The sequence below is a fragment of the Mastomys coucha genome, unplaced genomic scaffold (genome assembly GCF_008632895.1).
Source record: "Mastomys coucha isolate ucsf_1 unplaced genomic scaffold, UCSF_Mcou_1 pScaffold21, whole genome shotgun sequence".
Classification (NCBI taxonomy): domain Eukaryota; kingdom Metazoa; phylum Chordata; class Mammalia; order Rodentia; family Muridae; genus Mastomys; species Mastomys coucha.
In genome coordinates, this window is record NW_022196904.1 from 144011488 (window position 1) to 144031693 (window position 20206).

Below are 20206 nucleotides of genomic sequence, written 5' to 3' on the forward strand. Positions count from 1 at the left end.
CCAAAAAAAAACAAAAACAAAACAAAACCAAAAAACAAGGGCAATTGCCCAACAGAACTGAATGGTCAGTATCCACTGCTGGTAAAGGCACCAAATACTTTGACTGCAAGACAAAGATCAAGCTGGAACTAAACTGGATGCTTCGCCCCCTGCTGACTCAACTTTATAGGACTGATATGTACTCTGCACAGTGCTGGAAAAGTTATTAACAGTCTCATCCAGTTGCGGACCCTGCATTCTACAATATTGATTTGCCAGACAGGATATGCACACTTCTATATAATGGCACAACTGTTATGGGGTGTATGGGGTGATCAACTATTTTCTGAACTGAATTTGAAGTTCATTCCTTAAGAACAAATTTTTGGTCAGGGAAAACCTGACCAAAACCCCTTAGCTGGTAGGGAACCAGGATACGCTCTAAGAGGGGAAACCTATTACTGTTCTTTTCCTAACCAGACACGTCTCATTGCTTTTATTTATGTTTACACTTAGCATACTAAGTACTAAAGCTCCAAGTACCAAGAACTCATCCTGATGTTGCTACTCTAAGTAAAATACTTTTCATTGCCAAACAGTACCCTGTTTCATACAAAATTTAATGCAAAACAGACCCAAGAAACTGATTCATAGAATTCTAACCATTAGCTCCAAGTTAAACTAAGAAAGAGGTCTCAGAACTAGAGCTAGCAAAAAGAATGACAGTTCATGATATTTTAACTACAATGTTGCTAAAAATTACTTAATGCCTTTCCTTGATGCTAAATTTACTAAGATTCACACCATGAATTTAAATTCATCTATGCAGTAACCTCATGGTAAAGTGTACTTTTAAAACGTAAATAACAAAAGGCTATAATTCATTTATAACGAAGTCAACATAGCAATGTAATATCATGTCTTATGTATCATTCTGATAACTATACAAACATATGGCAAGGCTTCAGGGAAACAGGAACCCCAACAAACATGTTACAGTGTTTAAAAGGTCAATTCTATTAGATTGTAAGACCTAGGAATAATCTTTGTAAAAAGTGTTTTGTACACTGAGTCCAATGGTAGCAAGTCTGCCTTTTGGTAGCAGTAAGTCCCCTACTCATAAGCTACACATTTAGTTTCTTTAGCAAAAAGAGAACACTGTCCCTGGGCAATGGTGGCCAGGCTTTTAATCCTAGCACTTGGGAGGCAGAAGCAGGTGGATTTCTGAGTTCGAGGCCACCCTGGTCTACAGAGTGAGTTCCAGAACAGCCAGGACTATACAGAGAAACCCTGTCTCGAAAAACTGAAAAAAATAAAAAAAATAACAGAACACTGTCACACAATGCCACAAAAAGGATTATTTTATTGGGCAGGTTGAAACCTTCCCAAATGAGCAAATTTGTTATTTATTTATATCTTTTTGCTAAATAATACATTCCTCTATTTTTTATATAAACAGCAAACAGAAATTAGGCAGCATCTTCTAAATACTGCTAGAAAACCTTAGCTAACCATAAACACTCCTTGCTTCTAAAAATTCTCCTTTAACTCAATGATAGTACATCTCAGGTATTAAAAACAACGAATTTATGAAATTCTTACAGAAATGGATAGAACTAGAAAATATCATCCTGAGTGAGATAACCCAATCACAAAAGAACACACATGGTATGCACTCTCTGATAACTGGACATTAGCTCAGAAACTTGGAATACCCAAAATCCAATCCACAAACCACAAGAAACTCAAGAAGAAGGAAGACCAAAGTGTGGATACTTCGATCCTTCTTAAAATGGGGAACAAAATACCCATGCAAGGAGTTGCAGAGACAAACTATGAAGCAGAGACTGAAGGAAGGACAATCCAGAGACTGCTTCACCAGGGAATCCTTCTCATATTCATTCACCAAAGCCAGACACTATTGTGGATGCCAGCAAGTGCTGGCTGACAGGAGCCTGATAAAGCTGTCTCCTGAGAGGCTCTGACAGTACCCCACTAATACAGAAGTAGAGGCTTACAGCCGTCCACTGAACTGAGTACAGGGTCCCCAATGAAGGAGCTAGAGAAAGGACCCAAGGAGCTGAAGGGCTGGCAGCCCCTTAGGAGGAACAACACTATGAACTAACTAGTACCCTCAGAGCTCCCAGGGACTAAACCACCAACCAAAGAGTACACATGGTGGGACTCATGGCTCCAGCAGCATATGTACAGCAGAGGATGGCCTAGTTGGTCATCAATGGGAGGAGAGGCCCTTGGCCCTATGAAGGTTCTATGCCTCAGTGTAGGGGAATGCCAGGGCCAGGAAGCAGGAAACCGGGAAAGGAAATATCATGTGACATGTAAATAAAGAAAATATCTAATAAAAAAAGAAAAATCTGCAACTTTATAACAAATATGACTTACCCACTATGTAAATACGGTTTCTTTCCAAGGTTTCCCTAGGTTAACTTTAATATCCATTACCTCTTCAAAGCAATTTGCACTGCTTGAAAACACACTTTATAAATATAAATCTCAAATACTACCTGTCACCCAATTCCAAAACTATACAACTTTTTTAGTATCTTATTATATCCTATCGAATGTCAGTTTCCTAGAACTTCCTAGACATTTCTATGAGAAATGTCACATAGATCTAAAAAAAAGTAGAAACTATTAATTTATTTCTCCTAGGCTAGTGATATGTAACTGAAAGTTCTTAATAAAGTTTCTATAGATGTTAAGAAAACACAATGAGTAATTATGTACCATATTAGACAAAACCCAATAGTTTACAGAAACTACCAAAATAAACATTAACAGAAAACAAAAATCTAAACATATTAATATAAAGACAGGGACTACATAAACAAACAAAAACTCCCCAATGCAAAAGGCTAAGCTCAGAACTTAGTAGTTACTCCCACTGAATATTAAAAAAAATAACAAAAAACTGCCAACTTACAGATTTTCTCAAACTCTCAAAAATATTGGATGAAACACTTTCCAACTCTATTATGATGCCAACATTATTCTAACACCAAAGTAGAAATCCTACATACCAATTAGGATTCTTTATACAATAAATGTTGAGGCATATTTAAGAGACTCAAATCCATAGGTATTTTGATATACAAAATAAGAGAATATTAATAACATAATAAAAACATTTAAATAGATATAGGTAAACTGACAAAAGCAAGCGTACACTCCTAAGACACAAGAACCCAGTTAATAATACCATACTCTGGGGCAAGAACAAATTTTCTATCTAAGCAAAAAGTCATAGATAACTTCTTCTGTTTAATACTCTACTAGGCAAAAAAAAAAAAAAAAAAAAAAAAAAAAAAAAAAAAAAAAGCAGAGCAAAAGTAGAAGGAAAGCAAAGGTAGAACCCAAGCAGGAAGCAGGGCTGGGCAGTGGAAATGGGACTTAAACTTTACGGTTTACAGATTAAATGACCTTATTTTCATACAGGCCAATCAATCGATAACTCCCTCCTAATACATTTATAAATGTGGCAGAAAACAAGATCAATAAACAAAATTTTAAATATATATAATATATTTTTAAATATATTTAACAAATGAACAATCCCCAAAGGAAATTCAAAAAATGGTTCCTTTTATAAAATAAGAGTTAAAAAATACTGTTAAGAGGATAATCTTCCCTTAAACTGATGTACAAATTAAGAAAAAAAAAATCCAGATTCTATAAACCTACTCTTAAATATGAAAATTCTACAGACTAATTGTAACCAAAACTATTGCAGAAAAAAGGACAAAGCTGGAAGAGTATTTTCAGAATCTCAAAACCTATTAAGTGACAGTAACCACTGTGTGGTACTGGAAAAAGAATATAAGCCAATAAACTGAACTGAGAACCTATATATAAATAAGACAAATCCACCCATACATCTGCATGTCCTCTCTCTCTCTCTCTCTCTCTCTCTCTCTCTCTCTCTCTCTCTCTCTCTCACACACACACACACACACACACAACACACATATACACACAAAGAAATTTTCAATAAGGTTATACGACTTGGATGTGGGAATGAACAATCTCTTCAACAAATGTTACTGGGAAAACAGTATTTACATACAAAGATGGGTGCTAGATTCTTAGCTTCTAACAATTCAAAATGGGTCATATGCTTAAATTTAAGAGCTAACACTTTAAAATCTCACAGTGAAGACAGTATATAGAATGGAAAAAATACTTGTAAAGTATGTCTGGTACACCACTTTAAATACTCATCTTTCAATTTAACAAAAAGGCAAATAACTAAAAAGATATGCAAAAGATTTGAACAAGTATTTCATTAAAAATAAGCTAAACAAAACAAAACCACATGCAAAGATACTCAACATCAGTCATTAATGAAATGCAAATCAAAAGCGCAATGAGACCATAACTTCATACTGACTAGGATGGTTATAAAAACAGTGTTGGAGAGATGAAGTAACTAGAACCCTTGTACAATGCAAGCAGCCATGTAAAAATGCTGATCCTGCAGAAGTGACTGAATCATGAGCGCTCTAACTTCAGTAGATTCATCCAGATGACCTCATAGTTTAGTGGACTGTTAGGAAGTAGTAGACCTCCATCCTCCTGACTGCCATTTTCCTTCACTCTAATAACAAAGTGGCAGCTTACAGAACATGAAAAGTTTTTACTAACTATATCTGATAGAGGACTAATATCCTAAAATATAAAGAAATCAAGAAACTTAGTATCAAAAAAGACAAACAACAACAACAACAAGCCAACAAAATTAATCCTGTCAAAAAACAAAACAAAAAATCCCAAATAATCTTTTCAACAAATAGGGTATAGATCTAAACAGAATTCTCAACAGAGGAAACTCAAAAGGCAGAGAAATAAATGTTCAACATCCTTAGCCATCTGGGAAATGCAATTCAAACGTACTTTTTACACTTGTAAGAATGGCAATAACCCAAGTGCTTCACATTGGTAAGGATGCGGAGTAAGAGGAATACTTCTACATTGCTAGTGGATGAAAATCAATATGGTGGATACTCAGAAAGTTGGGAATCCATCTACCTCTAGATCTAGCTTATACGCCTCTTTGGCATACACCCAAAAGACACTGTATCTTACCACAAGAATACTTGTTCAATCATATTCATTGCTGCTCTATTCATAATAGCCAGAAACTGAAAACAATCTAGATGTATCCCTCAACAGAGGAATGGATAAAGAAAATGTGGAACATTTAGACAATGAAGAATACTCAGTTAAAAAGAATGACATTATGAAATTTGCAGATGTAATAATATGAACAGAAATGCAAATGGATAGAACTAGAAAAAAAAAAACAAGTAAACTAACACATCCCAAAAGATAAATATTGTATGCATTCATGTATATGCGGATATTAGCTGTTAAATAAATGATAACCAAACAACAATCCATAGACCCAGAGAACTTAGGCCTAGGTAGGTACACATGGATTTCCCTGGAAGAGAGAAATAAGATTTTATGGGTGGACTGGGGTGATGAGAACAAGAAGATAAGGTCAAGAGGAGGAGGAGAGATGGGGCTGAGGCTGAGGCTGGAAATTCAGGGAGAGGCAGCCAGAATTAAGGGGCACCTGAGGGGGTGGTATGGAAACCTAGTGCAGTGCAAACTTCCTAAAATACATGAAGGCTATCCTAATGAAGTCTCCAAATAATGAAGATGGAATCCCAGCTAGCTATTTCTTATAAACAAGAAGTTTCCAATTCTGGGACTAGATTATATTCCGTTGCATTGTGGGTCAAAGGGGTCCCATGGAAATCCCCCAAAACAACCCAGGCTGTTGACAAGATAATAGATTGCTCTCTTTAAACTGACAGCAAATCTCCATTGCTGAAAACAACTCCCACAAATCTTACTGAACATGAAGAAGGTGAGCTGGTATCTACATCCTTCACTTCTGTTTTTTAGTCTGTTTGGTTTGTGAAGGTAGTACTCTGTAGGCTACCAAAAGAGAAATGCAAACACCAACCTAGCCACAAACTACTGATCTACAATCTGTGCTGCCTGTAAAATTGTGCTAGGGCAATGGTGGCACAAAGCTTGTCGGAGTAATTTGATTTGACTTATGGTCCACCCTGAAAGATGAAAACCATACCTAATACTGCTTTGGTAACCAAAACCAGAGACTAGATAGCCCAAAGATCTAGTGTAAAACCAAATTATTATTTTTCTTTAAAAAAACAAAAAAACCAAAAACCAAACTCCTAATGATATTCTACCCACAATCACAGATCAGTTGCCTCACTCAGCCATCATCAGAGAAGCTTCTTCCTGTAGAATATAAAAAGGAATACAGATAGACCGACACCCAGACATTACACAGAGACACAGACCTTGCAACATACAGCTTTAAATGAGATGTTTTCATCAAATATCTCCCCTCAGAGCTCAGGGAACCCCCAAGGAAAAATCTGAAGCAGAAAGAGTTTAAAAGCCATAGGAGATGGAGGATACCAGGAGAGCAAAGCCTTCTAAATCAAGCAAACAAAGCTCTTATGAACTCACAGAGATTGGAACAGTAGCACAGGCCTCACGTGGTCACGTGGATATCAGTTTAGTATTTTATGGGGCCCCTGAATGTGTGAATGAGTGGGCTCCGACTCTTGTGACTTCTCGTGGGGCTTCTTTCCTTCTGTTGGTTTGTCTTGTCTAACTCCCATGTGATGGTTTCTGTTTATTCTTACTTTGTTATGTTTGGTTGTTGTCTCTTAGAAGCACATTCTTTTTTAATGAGAGATAGAAAGGGAATGGATTTGGATGGGAGGGGAGGTAGGGAGGAACTGGTAGGAGTAGAGAAGGGGAAACTGTAACCATGAAATATGAGGAAATGATTATTTTTAATGGGGAAAAAGAATTGTGCCTCACTACAGGCCCAGAAACATAGACCAAATGACAATAGATGCAAATCTTTGAAACAAGGAGTCAAAATAAATCTTTTCTTTTATATGTTGTTTTCTCAGGCATTTTATCTTAGCAAAATCAAGTCAAATGTCAAAATGTGAAAATGGATTTAATCAAACAAATGTTTATACAGAAATGGTATAGTATCACAATTCACCATGGTCAAAATGTGTAAATAACCCAAATATCTATCAACCAACAAAAGCTTGTGCATCTGTACTATGAGTAACTTTTGTGCTTAATGTTCAAAATATCTGACAAAAGCATGCATGACCATGCATGTGGCATGCAGGTAGACATGGTGATGGAGAGGTAGCTCAGAGTTCTGTATCAGGATGAGCAGGCAGCAGGAAGAGAACCACTGGACCTGGCTTGGGCTTCTGAAACCCCGAAGTCTACCCCAGGTGACATACTTCCTCCAAAAAAGCCATACCCACTTCAACAAGACCACATATCCTAATCCTTTCAAATAATGCTATTCCCTATCAGCCTATGGGGGCCATTTGCATTTCAAACTACCACATATACTGTCAAAGAATTGTATGCTTTACATTTTTAGTACACAATTACCACTTCACTACACAACGAGAACAGATTTGACAATAGAATACTACATTATCATAAATAATTATGACCAAACAGGAAAAGAGGCAAGCTTCAACTTATTCAAAGATGGTAATAGCAGGAAGCCAAAGTAGCTAAGACAATTTGACAAGAATGGTTAATGCTATAAACTCAGGCAGTGAGGTACTATTACCAAGAAGAATATTTTTCCTAATTCTCTTAAGAAGCAAGATGAAGCTAAATAAAATTCCAGGAATTGCAGCCATTTGATCATGATGAAATATATTCGATGGGGTAACCCAGAATTTGGTCCTCTGCCTCTCAGGTAACCCATTTATCCAATTAAGTCTTAGAAAAGTCAAATACACCTAATGATCTGGTTCTGAGTTGAAACAGGACGTGTTTAGTTCAGTTAGAAGCTAGCGTAAAGGTCTTACTCGTATCTTAATTTTGTCTTACCGAGAACTAGCAAACCTCAAATATCTACCTAGTGCCAGCAATTATTTTTTTCCATTTCTCTAAATTTAGCTCATAAACTTACCAAATAATTGTGTCGTATCTTTATATTCTAAGGAAAGAAAAGCAAGTAACTAATTTCCTCATGTTCACACATTAAGTTATGCAGGTCACAATGGATGAGTACAGGAAAGTTCAAAGTCCAAATTCTTCCTATTGTATGTATCTGTACCTAACCAATGAACAGGAGAGGTCAATGTAAACTTTCTTCAGATTTGATAATTTACATCTAGACAAGGGCCAAGGCCAAGATTATCTACATAATGCAGTGACTTAAACAAAAGACCCATAAGAAAATTTATTCCATCAAAGCTAACTTAATCTAAAGTTACACATATTTTTGTACCAAAACAGAAATCTTGCATACAAACCAAGAGAAAATATGACGGATTTTCAAACTACAAGAAATTAAATAACCCAGTCTTGTCCAGGTTCATTTATTCTACCCAGCTTCCTCGGGCAGACCTTGTCTGATCCTTGTGTTCCCACTTTCTGAGTGCTGAAATTTAGGTGAGTAATACCATAATTTAGGGAGCTGGGAAATGGACTCTGGAAAGTCTTCCAGAATGCAAGGGAAGTTACCAACTGAGATAATTCCCAAGGCAAATGGTTCACTTATTTTAAGTTAACTATACTATATGTGTTTATACATGTTAACACTTAAGTTAGACTGTTCTATTTTTCTGTTTATTACTATTCAGTTCATAAACTAGCCTATAGAGCATAGACAGAAAAGTATAAATTTAATATACTTACACTTTTCCAGGTGATTAAAAGCTTAGGATAAAACAACCACTGCTTTTGACTCTTACAGTACTGACATAAGGTAAATTAGCTTTGTTTCTTAAAATGCATCAAAAGACTATTTTTTTAAGCAGCAACTTTTATATTTGAGTTCACTTAATGGCCTCTTTACCTGCCAATTAGCTCAGTGTTTAACAGATATCCCTGGACTCTAAAGGATAAATAATAGCTAGATGTTAGATCAGCACAAAGTAAATGTACATAAATACCCCAAAGAAAGAAGCAAAAAGCCAGACCAAAATGACTTAAGATTTGACAGCCATCACATTAAGATGATCCTGGCAGAATTTGGATTTTATCTTATCAATTATGGAAAGAATTCAAGTAGGATAAGTGGCATGACTGGATTTTTTTGCTCCCCCACCCCACCTTTGTTTCTTTCTTTGAGATAGGTTATCATATAGTCCAGTTGGCTTGAACTCTCTATGTAGCTAAGGTGGATCTGAACTCCCGATCCTCCTGCCTTTGCCTCTCAAGTGCTGGATTAACACACATGACTTCAGATTTGTATGTTTATACAGAAGCAGGGCTTGATGGCACTCTTGTAATCCTAACTAACACTTAGTAGTCTAAGGCAGAAAGATCCCATAAATCTGAGGTAAGCCTAGGCTGAGACCTTGTCTCAAAAAAAGACTTATTCTAATTGAAGACGAAACAGTGACCTAGGTTTGGGGACAGTGTGTGTGTGTGTGTGTGTGTGTGTGTGTGTGTGTGTGTGTGTATGTGTATGTGTGTGTTGTGTGTGTGTTGGTGGGGCATGGAGAGAGAAAATGGGCAACAGAAATGATCACATTCCATTGTGTATTTTATGAAATTCTCAATAAAAAACGATTTTTAAAAAGCAGAATAAGGAGACTAGCAAGGAAACAGGTGATAACAAACAGCTTGTGAAAGCATTAACACTGGAGATGTAAAAAGTCGTCTACAAAGGCAGAGACTTCTAGTGATGAATTATACTATACTATAAATGTTATATAACTGAGCCATTATTTTTGTAGTGGTACTTTCCCTTTTACAAAGCTACCCTAAGGTTGTCAATGTAATGATGCTACCCTAAGGTTGTCAATGTAATGATGCTTGTCTAGCCTCCATCTACAAGCAAGAGAACCTATAACTAAGCAACAGCTGCTATATATGCCAGATGGCCCTTTCCAAAGTTATGTGATTTCACAAATGCCCAATGAGTCCCAAACAACAATTACTCATCCATCTCAGAAAAATATCAAATCATTTATTTTTAAGACACTAAATTTAGTGTGGTTTCTTATGTAATGCAATACACCAATGTTAAATTATCTTACGTCTCAGTGCCTTCACTTTTAAATGAAAGGTTAGGGGAAAGGAGCTCTAAAATCACATCCAACTCACAGATATACTCTTCAAATTCCAAGAGGACAGACAGAATTAAAAAGGCATCAGAATAAATGAAGATTTTTGAGTGTTCAGAGGACTTGTTAAACTGGATACGTACACATTTTGTTAAGCAAGCTTTTAAAAATCTCTAAAATGACTATGAAGGAATAAAAATGGCTTAATCACAAAGTCAAAGGAACACACAGCCAATACAGCCACATTTCAACAACATTTTATGGGACTAAATCCAGACAGCGATAACAGACTTAGAAGATCAAGTAAAGCAGTAAGGCAAATAAGAAACACATTTTAAACCACCCCAGAAAGGTTAAATAATTGGAGTTACAATGCCATTTCTCAAAATCAGGGTATAGGGGAAGAAAGAAAAGAACATGTTTTCAAAGTAGTTTGACATTGGTCTGTTTAGGTACATGCCTATAACCCCAGCACCTGGGAGTACGAGATGGGAGGATTTTGTTTTATTTTTAGTTCAGTCTGGGCAAAAACAGAAAAGAGATTCTATTTCAAAGAACTTTTGATCATAGAGATCTCATGTATTTTTCTTACTTATGAGAAATAAAACAAAGACCCCCAGGCCCCACCCCATTAGCAAGATATTCAAGACAATGAACTGTTCTGCAGAAAACACCACATCCACATCACTCATTTTTTTTTTATTAGGACAAGGCCTAAAACAAGGCCTAAAACTAAATAGTGCCAGCTGGGTTAAAACCAACATTCTCCTGCCTGCTGGGATTACTGTGTATGCCACTAGGCTTGCATCAAACTCCTATTTTCAAAAGCTTCCTGCCCCACATTGTTCTTGAGAGAAAATAAAGACCAATTCATTCACACACTTCTACTTTGCATTTTTGTAGTTTAGGAGAAAAAAAAAAATAAAAGGAATAGCAGCGAGAGTCCTGTTTTTACCCTACAACTAAAAAAATAAAATCAAGAGTATACAGTACTTAGCAATATCTAGTAATTTGTTCTTGTACTGCTAATTAAAAGACTGGTACCTAGTAGTTTCTGGGTAGCTTTAGGAAAGTAAACATTAAATATTAAGGTGTGATTTAACATTTGAAACTTTCCACTTCACCTGCAGAAAGTTCGGGGCTGGGCTAAGCTGGCTAATAACCACTAATAACCAGTGATTAAATCAACCACATCCACTCAGTGAAGCTTCCAGAAAAACTCAAAAAGCCTGGGCTAAGTGAACATAGGTTCCTGGAAGGTGGTCCATCAAGACAGAAAAAGTATGGACGCTTTCTACCTTTTCAGCTGATACTCCTTGCCCTATGCATCTATATCCTTTCTTATTTCCTTTCTATTCTGTTTCTTCAAGTTCTATGAGTCACTCTAGCAAATTTGTTGGCCCAATGAGGAGAATGGTGTTGGTAGAAAGCACTAGCAGAAAAACCGGGGACTTGAGATTGGCAATCGAAGTGGTGAACAATTCTGTGGGAGCAACTTGTAAAATGGGATGATACTAGCCCCAGGTAGGTGATATTGGAACTGGGTATCAAAATGAGGTCACCTAGAGCAGTGGTTCTCAACCCACAGGTGTCAAATGAGCCTTTCATAGAGTTTCATAATAAATTATCTTGCATGTCAAACATTTACATTACAATTCATAACAGTATAAAGTAGCAACAAAAAATCCTTTTATGACGTGTGTGTGTGGGTTAAACAGTTGCCATATTAGGAAGGATGAGAACCAATGAAGTAGAGGAACCCCCAGTTACTGTCTTATATAGAAAAGACCAGTTGTTTGGCATATAGAAAGCGCAAATCTCTACAAACTGGTGCTATTTGTCCTGTTTTGAGAATTTAAGATAAAGTTTGTTAGTCCTACAATTTAAGAACGAGAAATCTGAAGAAAATTAAGAAAACTAAATAAACGATTTACAAAAAAAGTAAAGCAAAACAAATAAACACCCCCTACCCAACCATCCAAACAAAAACCTTTATTTACACATTCTGGAGACAGGTAAGTCTAGTCCCACATCATGTATGGGGGATAATATGGCAAAAGCCAAAAGAGGTAAGCAACTGTAAGCTAAGAAAGGCATAACTACTTTAAAGGTCATTTCAGTGATAAGGCGTGCGTGCGTGCGTGCGTGCGTGCGTGTGTGTGTGTGTGTGTGTGTGTGTGTGTGTGTGTGTGTGTGTGCGCGTGCATACAGCAGCAGGAGACTGGGACAGTCTCACTCTGGAGACCAAATTGAGTCTCCTGCCTCAGCTTCCCAAGTCCTGGATTATAGACCTTTATTACCACAACCAGCTAAGAAGTTAATTCTCAGTATGAATATGCTTGTGTTGTAGTGCCCAGTTGTTTGCCTGAATACCAACTTAGATCAGCTGAAAGGCTTTAAGTCTTAAGTTTTGGGAAGAAGTCCAATCTCAAAACTTTTAGAAAATCCTAAGTTTCCAGCCTACAGTTTGGATTAAAAACTCTAAAACCAACAACACCTGAATTTCTACTGGGCTGGTTGACCCTGAATTTCTCAAAATTCATTTTTAACTGGCAAGTAACTTATTTAGTGGTGTAGTAAATGTAGTAAAGTAACTTAACCTCATCTCAGCACCTATTTCAAATGTATAATTAGCTTAATAGTTAACAGAGGCAAGGCTCATTCAACCATCAGTTTCCACACCCCATCCTGACCTCTCCAAAACAGGGTTGCTCTGTGTAGCTCTGGCTGTACTAGAACTCACTCTGTAGACCAGACTGGCCTTGAACTTAGTTCCACCTACTTTTGCCTCCTAAGATCTGGGATTAGAGGTGTGTGAACCACCACTGCCTGGCAATCTTTAATAGCATACCCAAAATGCCTTAAGAGTATAGCCATGAATACAATCTCCAGATGTCTCTGAAAGCCTGCAGACCCGTGAACTTGCAGGTTACTTCTACCAGGTGCTGCTTCTACTCTTCTTGCCTGTTCACACTGTGTGGGACCTTTATCTATGACACCACTAATGTGTGAGTACTAAAAACTTTCCCAATGTGGTTTTCTGCAATAGAAGGAAGCAAATCCACTCTGTAAGAAATATATGCTGGTGCATCCTCTATTGCTGCTCTCCTGTCCCAGCATTTAGCAACTGCCAACTAAGCTCCAGAAAATTGGAAGTTACATTCAAAACACACACAAAGTGTGTTTTGTGTTTATAATATAAAGCTTCAATTTAGCAAATTAACAAAATTGCCAGTTCACTAATTTACCATTTTTGTGTGAGCACTTAAAATGACTTTAGTAATCTTAAAATGTCTATTACATTGTTACTTACTGTGTGTTAAAGTACAGTACAAGAAAACACTGAAATGTACTTTGCAGTGTAAACAAAACTTATACCTTATCATCAACAGCTCCCCTTCCCCCAACTTCTTAGCCTTTGGTAACCATTCTTCTACTATTTCTATAGTAATTTACAACTCATGTAACATTAAAATAACACAACATTTGTCTTTCTATGCCAAGCTAATTTCACTTGATGCTCTCTACTTCCATCTGCAAATGACAGTTTCCTTTTTTGTTAAAGGCTATGGGTATTAAATTTAGTTTCTGTTGTTCTTGTTTGCTGAAAACAAGGTTTTATTTTGTAGCTCAGGCTGGCCTGGAATTTTGTGGCAATCCTTAGATATCTGAGGGCTTGAATATTAAGCCATATGCCCACCTAGAAACACTAAACAACCCCCTCCACAGTTATAAATATTGATAACACACAATAAAATTATCAACTCAAACTACTATCAAGAATGATTAAGTGTAAGGATCTAGAAAAAAAAAGAATGATGCATTCTTGATGGAAATGTAAAACCACATGCCAATTTGAAAAGGAGTTCCTCCCTCAAAATATTAAATACAGGAGAGGAAATCAGTCCAACCAAGAAATAATTGTTGCACCATAAGTTACTAAGTTTGAGGGTTGAATTGGTGACTTCTTTGTCACATTCCATCTTCAAGTTTCTTTCTCTGATTCTTGGAATGTAAAGCAAACTACTGTGTAATTTTTGGATGGCAAGATTCTTATGTTACTATTTTTACAGCAACAGATAATACAGTAAAGAAAACAAAGTTTAGAAAGCATTAAAAAGGCAAAGTTATGGACAGAGTCATATAAACATCAACAAATAAACAACTGGATGATCATCAGAGGCCAGGACCAATGAAGCCAGCAGATGAGCAGAAGCCAAATTTCCTCTTTTAAGCTGCATTGACATGAAGACTAATGCAGACATAGAGATGGGAATTTGAAAATACCCAAACCCAGGATGAAGTTATCACTTTCTCCAACAGCACAGTAACCATCATGCTAGCAATTCCAGATTAAAATGCTCAAGCAAAAATCATCTCCATTAGTAGTCCAAAATTTTCTTTAAGAAAACTCTTTTTAGATCTGGTAGAAGCTAACTACTTAAAACAAAAATAAAAACAAACAAAACTTCTTTTAGTAAAAACTACTGTAGTACATTACCTAGCTACACTTTCCCTGGGTAGTAAGATCTCCAAAGTGATTTCTAAATATGGAACAGATCTTCCACATATGGCAGATATTAACACTTTCCAAACAGTAACCTTGCTAGACAAAACAAAACCAAAACAAACCCCCAAAATACTTACCATGTTTGTATATAATAAATACTTCTACCTGGTATTTAAGATATTAACTTTATATTCCAAGAATCAGAGAAAAGAAACTCAAGGAAGAAATTTGACAAAAGTCACCAATTCAAGTTATTGGTTTCTAATCACACTGCCATTCTTTCAAATATAAAACCCAAAGTTTTAGATGTGATTTAAATACTTGTAAAGCATACTTCATTAAAGGAAACTTCATTTAAGTTACAGAAATATAAAATGTTATATATATTTACATGTATAAATATTGCATGCATGCAGGCACTAAACTACTCAAGTTAAAACCTTGGGGCCGGGAGGTGGTGGCCACACCCCTTTAATCCCAGCACTCCAGCCTGGTCTAGAGTGAGTTCCAGGACAGCCTTGGTTACACAGAGAAACTGTCTCGAAAAACAAAAACAAAAACAAAAACAAAAAAACCCTTGGTACACTTTCCACACTGTTCCAATTACTAGTCTACCAGTTACCAAGATCTGCCTACATGTTATTATTATTACATATAATTTTTGTTACTTCTTAAAATGGCAGCTTTAAAAATCAGAGTGGCCTTTAAATTAGAACCTACTACTGATTAATTTGAAGTCACTGTATTGTTCTAATCTGATTGCTATCCTCTAAATAGATTCTAACTTCTCCAGTAGGCCTACTCCATAAAGTTCCATTTGAATGGAAGAACACTGAATAATAAAGCTTAAGTGTAGTACCCTTTCTGTTAGACTACAAAATAATCAATACTACACACAAGAGAAGGAATCTTACCTTTATCAGTTGTTATTTTTTCTATACACCTGAAAGAAAAAAGTCAAGTGTTAAATGAATAATTTTGTACATTTTCTTAAAGTATAAAGTATTTATTTTAGATTCATCTCCAGAATAATACAGAAAGCATCTATAATATGTTGTTCAAAGCAAAGCCTAACTTTCAGTAGTGGTAGAAATACCCTATCTATACTATTCCATGTGGCTGCTGATCACTTGAAGGAACTCAAGTTTTTTTATGTTGATTAATGTGGCCACCGTAATCAACAGTAAAGAAACAGAATTATCTTCTGAAATAGTTGCTTTTAAATATTAAAAAAAAAAACACAAGGAAAATGTTGCTAATTTTATTAAAGAGGTTTTGTTACATCACTTCCTTTATTTGTATTTATTGAACAATCTTCCTAACAAACATTTAATGAATTTTAAGAGTCCTCAAAATTGATCACTAAATCCAATAAATCTCTAAAAAGGCAATCTATACATACCTGAAATAATTATTATTTATACTTTACAAACTAAATATAAGTAAAAAGCTCAGTTATAAGCCTTAAAAAAGCAAAGTGATCCCTATGACTTTAATCTGGAATAGCTTCTATCACATGTAACTGGTAGATACAGTATTATGAATTCCATACCCCTTCCCCAAACTGAGAAGTAAACTGGCTTCTTAGATATCACACAGTACCTAGCAGCAGAGAGACTGCAAATAAGCTTAATATAAAGATGTTTTGTGAGAGAATAGCTGTGATTTTTGCCTCAATTTAAAAAGTTTAGTACTATGATGGCTTTATTCTGTTACAAACTTCCCAACTGACCCAAACAATTATGAACCACCTTCACTTTAGGAAATGGAGCACTAAAAACATACCTGCTGAATGCCTGAAATGTTTTTGAAATCATTCAAGGTTTCTACCACCATCCTGACTGCCCTAGGAACCCAACCACTTAGGATTCCAGTGCTGTGCAACTGAAGCGTCTAGAAACAAAGAGCTGTGTTTGTCTATTCAGAATATTCACCACCTCATCCTTCTGCACAACCCTTCAAGGGAAACACAGCAAGAAAATGGCACCTACATGTTTATTACTACTTTACTTTTGATGAAAACAACAACCTCACCAAGAACCCTGAACTCCAAACATCAGAGATTAAAACAACACTTTTCTTCATGTGTCACTCAACTGACCCTAAAGACCTCTAAAAATATTCAAATCTTAGTTTTTAAAAAAGCTATCCAACAGCTACATTTTAAGACTTACTTGTTGAATTTTAAAATCTGCAATGCAGATCTCTGATTTTATACCAGAGAATAAAGTGAATAAAAACATTTTGCCTCCTATCCTAGTCTTAATTTGTTTTGCTGTATGCACATGGATATTTTAATTTATTAAAAAATGGAAAAGCCTGGCACGGTGGTACATGCCTTTAATCAAAGCACTCTGGAGGCTGAGGACAAGTGTCAGATCTGTTGCCTGGGAGGACAGTTTGGTGTACATACAAAATTCCAGGCAAGGGCTACATAGTGAGATCCTGTCTTCAAAGAAATAAATAAACATAAAACCCAAACCAACCAAACACACCAAAAAAGAAAAACAAAAAACATAAGAAACAAGCCAAAGGGAGGAAAATATTCTCAACCTTCAAACTATTACACGACCCATTTCTTGAAGCATATCCACAATTAAAATGGGGATCATAACTAAAATACTGCAAACAATGAGCTTAATTTTTGAACAACACAAACTTCATACAAATTGGATTTAGCTTCCTAACTATTAGCTATTTAGGTCTTTGCGTATAATACATCGAACATTTAACTTGATGCCTTTCTTCTGAATATATTTTTATTTTCCTGCATTCATATTATGTATTCTTAAGTCTCAAAAATGTCAAGTTGTTACAGAGTCAAGTTTATGAAAGCATAAGCTGTTACTCAGCTGTAAAGCTCTTGCCACAAACTCAAAATTCACAAGAGGAAATAGCTCTAAAGATGCTGGTGACTTGCTCATGGTCACTAAGGCAATGAGCAGTACAAGCTGAGACAATAAATTTTCAGCCTGAACATCAAGTTCAAGCTTCACTCCACTATATAACTTGTCTTCTATTAATAACACAAATTTTAGTTAATCCAAACCTATGTTTTTGATATTTTAAATGATTTTGTATATTTGGCTATTTCTTTAATTTAAAGAAACAAATACAGGTTATTAGGTTATAGAAATTTTGTAGGTAAAATAGCAGGGATAGGGAAAGTGGGTGAAAAGTTAACTAGGGAGGGAAAAGGATCTGAAAAGAACAAATCTATTATAATTAATAATAAATATTTCATCTCCCCTTTAAACATCATTTTATTTGGAAGATATTAATCAAGGTCAGAGTTCAGTACACTGACACTCAAAACTGCATGTCTCAAAGGATAGAGTATGAATTTAAAAAAATGTGTTCTCAAAGAACATCTGCAAGCCATGTACACAAGTTTAATTAATGAGTGCTAATCAATGTTTCCTTCCTCACCAAGGTCCTTGAAGACAAGGCCAGATCTTATTTAGCCTTCCACACCCCAGGAGTAACAGTACTAGCCCTGGTTACTTTTCAAACAAGGAATGCAAAACTGGAATGCACTGACATCTCTCTGATTTGCGGGCCACTGAATAAGTAAAGATGTGCAATAAAAATGAAGAAAATTAATTTTAAGAATCTGAGAAAATGGTATAATCTTAAATACATGAGCAAGGCAAAAAGAAGACAGAGATCACCACACCTATTTATAGCACTATATGAAAAGGAACATAAGACTGGTTATTTCTCCTCACAAGAAAAACAGTGATAAAAAACTAACGCAAGGCCGGGCGGTGGTGGCGCACGCCTTTAATCCCAGCACTTGGGAGGCAGAGGCAGGTGGATTTCTGAGTTCGAGGGCAGCCTAGTCTACAGAGTGAGTTCCAGGACAGCCAGCACTATACAGATAAACCCTGTCTCAAAAAAAAAAAAAAAAAAAAAAAAAAAAAAAAATAAAAAAAAAAATAAATAAAAAACCAAACCAAAAACAACAAAACAAACAAACTAATGCAAGTAATCATATAAATCCAAGATCAACTGTTTCCACAATTACACTCTAGGATTCAAGGTCCATTAGTACTTCCTACCATGTAGGGAAAAGCTAAACACTGTTCTAGGTATAATTTTTTATTCAGATGTACTTAACTCTCAAGTGGCAGGTTTATGGAAGACACTATAAAACCACAAAACTACAAAATCTACACAAAAAACACCCCAATAAAGTACTGCCTCTGTTAGGCTACCACTCCTCAAAATAACAAGTTGAATGTAGTATTTTAATATGTAAGACACTGTGTGGTATATTTAATACACACAAACTCAGGTCATAGAGGTTATTCCCTGTATAACTGTGTACAGAGAAGAAACTGAAGGACACATAGGTTAAAGATTTTGCCTAAGGAATTTATGCCCAATTAAGAGTAATGATTTATATATTTTCAAGTTTGTGAGATTACATTAAGATTTTTGTAAAAAAGTACATACAGCAGTTACAACTTTCAATTCGGTTTAAAAATGTGTAAAGGTAGTTTTACTCTCCACAGAACTATAGTTCCTAAGTTTTCTTAAATAAGTTCACTTCCTTAAATCACATTCAAAACTGGGGAAAACACTCTAGTAGCAAAATATGATACATTTGGATTTTATTCCTGAAGTGTCTTATGCAACTATTCCAAGTCACGGATTAATTCTGGAGCAAGCTTGTTTTTAAGCTTTAAAAATTTCCTAGGTCTAAGGTAGGCCAAGTCCTTGCACTGTCTCTACTGAGAGGTTCCAGGTTATTTGAAACTGAAATCCCTGATCTTTGATTTTGTCTTTTTCCCACTTGTAAATCAAATGACATAATATTCTCAACAATGAATAGCTAATTTGATTACAACGTGTAACTTATAGCATTACTCTAATGAGCAACTTAAAATATTTACGCTCCTGGCCATCTGTTAAGGGCCTCTAATTAGTTCAAAGTAGTAATTCAGACCAATGTAATTTTAAGATTAAGTATCTATGTTAAAATATACGCAAAAAGAAAGTTCATACACTGGTAAAAAGAACTACACGTCTAGTTTAGTTGTCTAAAATATATTTGTAATTGGCACAGCCGTGTTTTCATCCTGACCGTAAGAATAAACCTGACCATTCAGAAGGGCGAGAAAGGCTACCATGTGAGTGGCTGGAAAAAGAAAATAACATGTAAAAAACACTCTTCAGGGCTAGTATGGTGCGGTCGATTTCCTAACGGGGATGTGCTGTGACACTGGAAGCGATAGGCTGACAAAGGGGGCGCAGAAGCCAGAGTGGGGACTGGGCCGCCGGAGGCAGAGGGCAAGCAAGCCCGCGCTGGGCGACTTCGGGCGTGGGCTGGTTGCCACCGGCAGCGAAGCCGCGGGAGCCCGGCCGCCAGCGGCGTGACATCTGGCGTGCGGAGCCGGCAGGGGGCAGAGCAAGCAGGGTGTCACGTGGAGCGGGCGCTACGGGAGCCGGGAGGGTGGTGTGAGAACTAGAGGGGGGTCTTCCCCAACGCCTCAAAGACTGTTGTTACTCACTGGAGTCGCGGACTCTTCTTGCCCTGAGCCGGAGACGGGGGCTTCGCGGCCGCGGGCTGATGCCC

The 20206-nt window shown here is 36.4% G+C and overlaps 1 protein-coding gene across 1 annotated transcript in view; it reads right to left on the reverse strand.

Annotated features, from left to right (window-relative positions):
* The window catches only part of LOC116103612 (E3 ubiquitin-protein ligase ZFP91-like), a 33315-nt gene that overhangs the window by 11641 nt on the left and 1468 nt on the right, over positions 1-20206 (reverse strand). Inside the window, 1 exon segment of the mRNA XM_031389814.1 lies at positions 15540-15568. Within this exon segment, the coding sequence (XP_031245674.1) occupies positions 15540-15568 (29 nt within the window).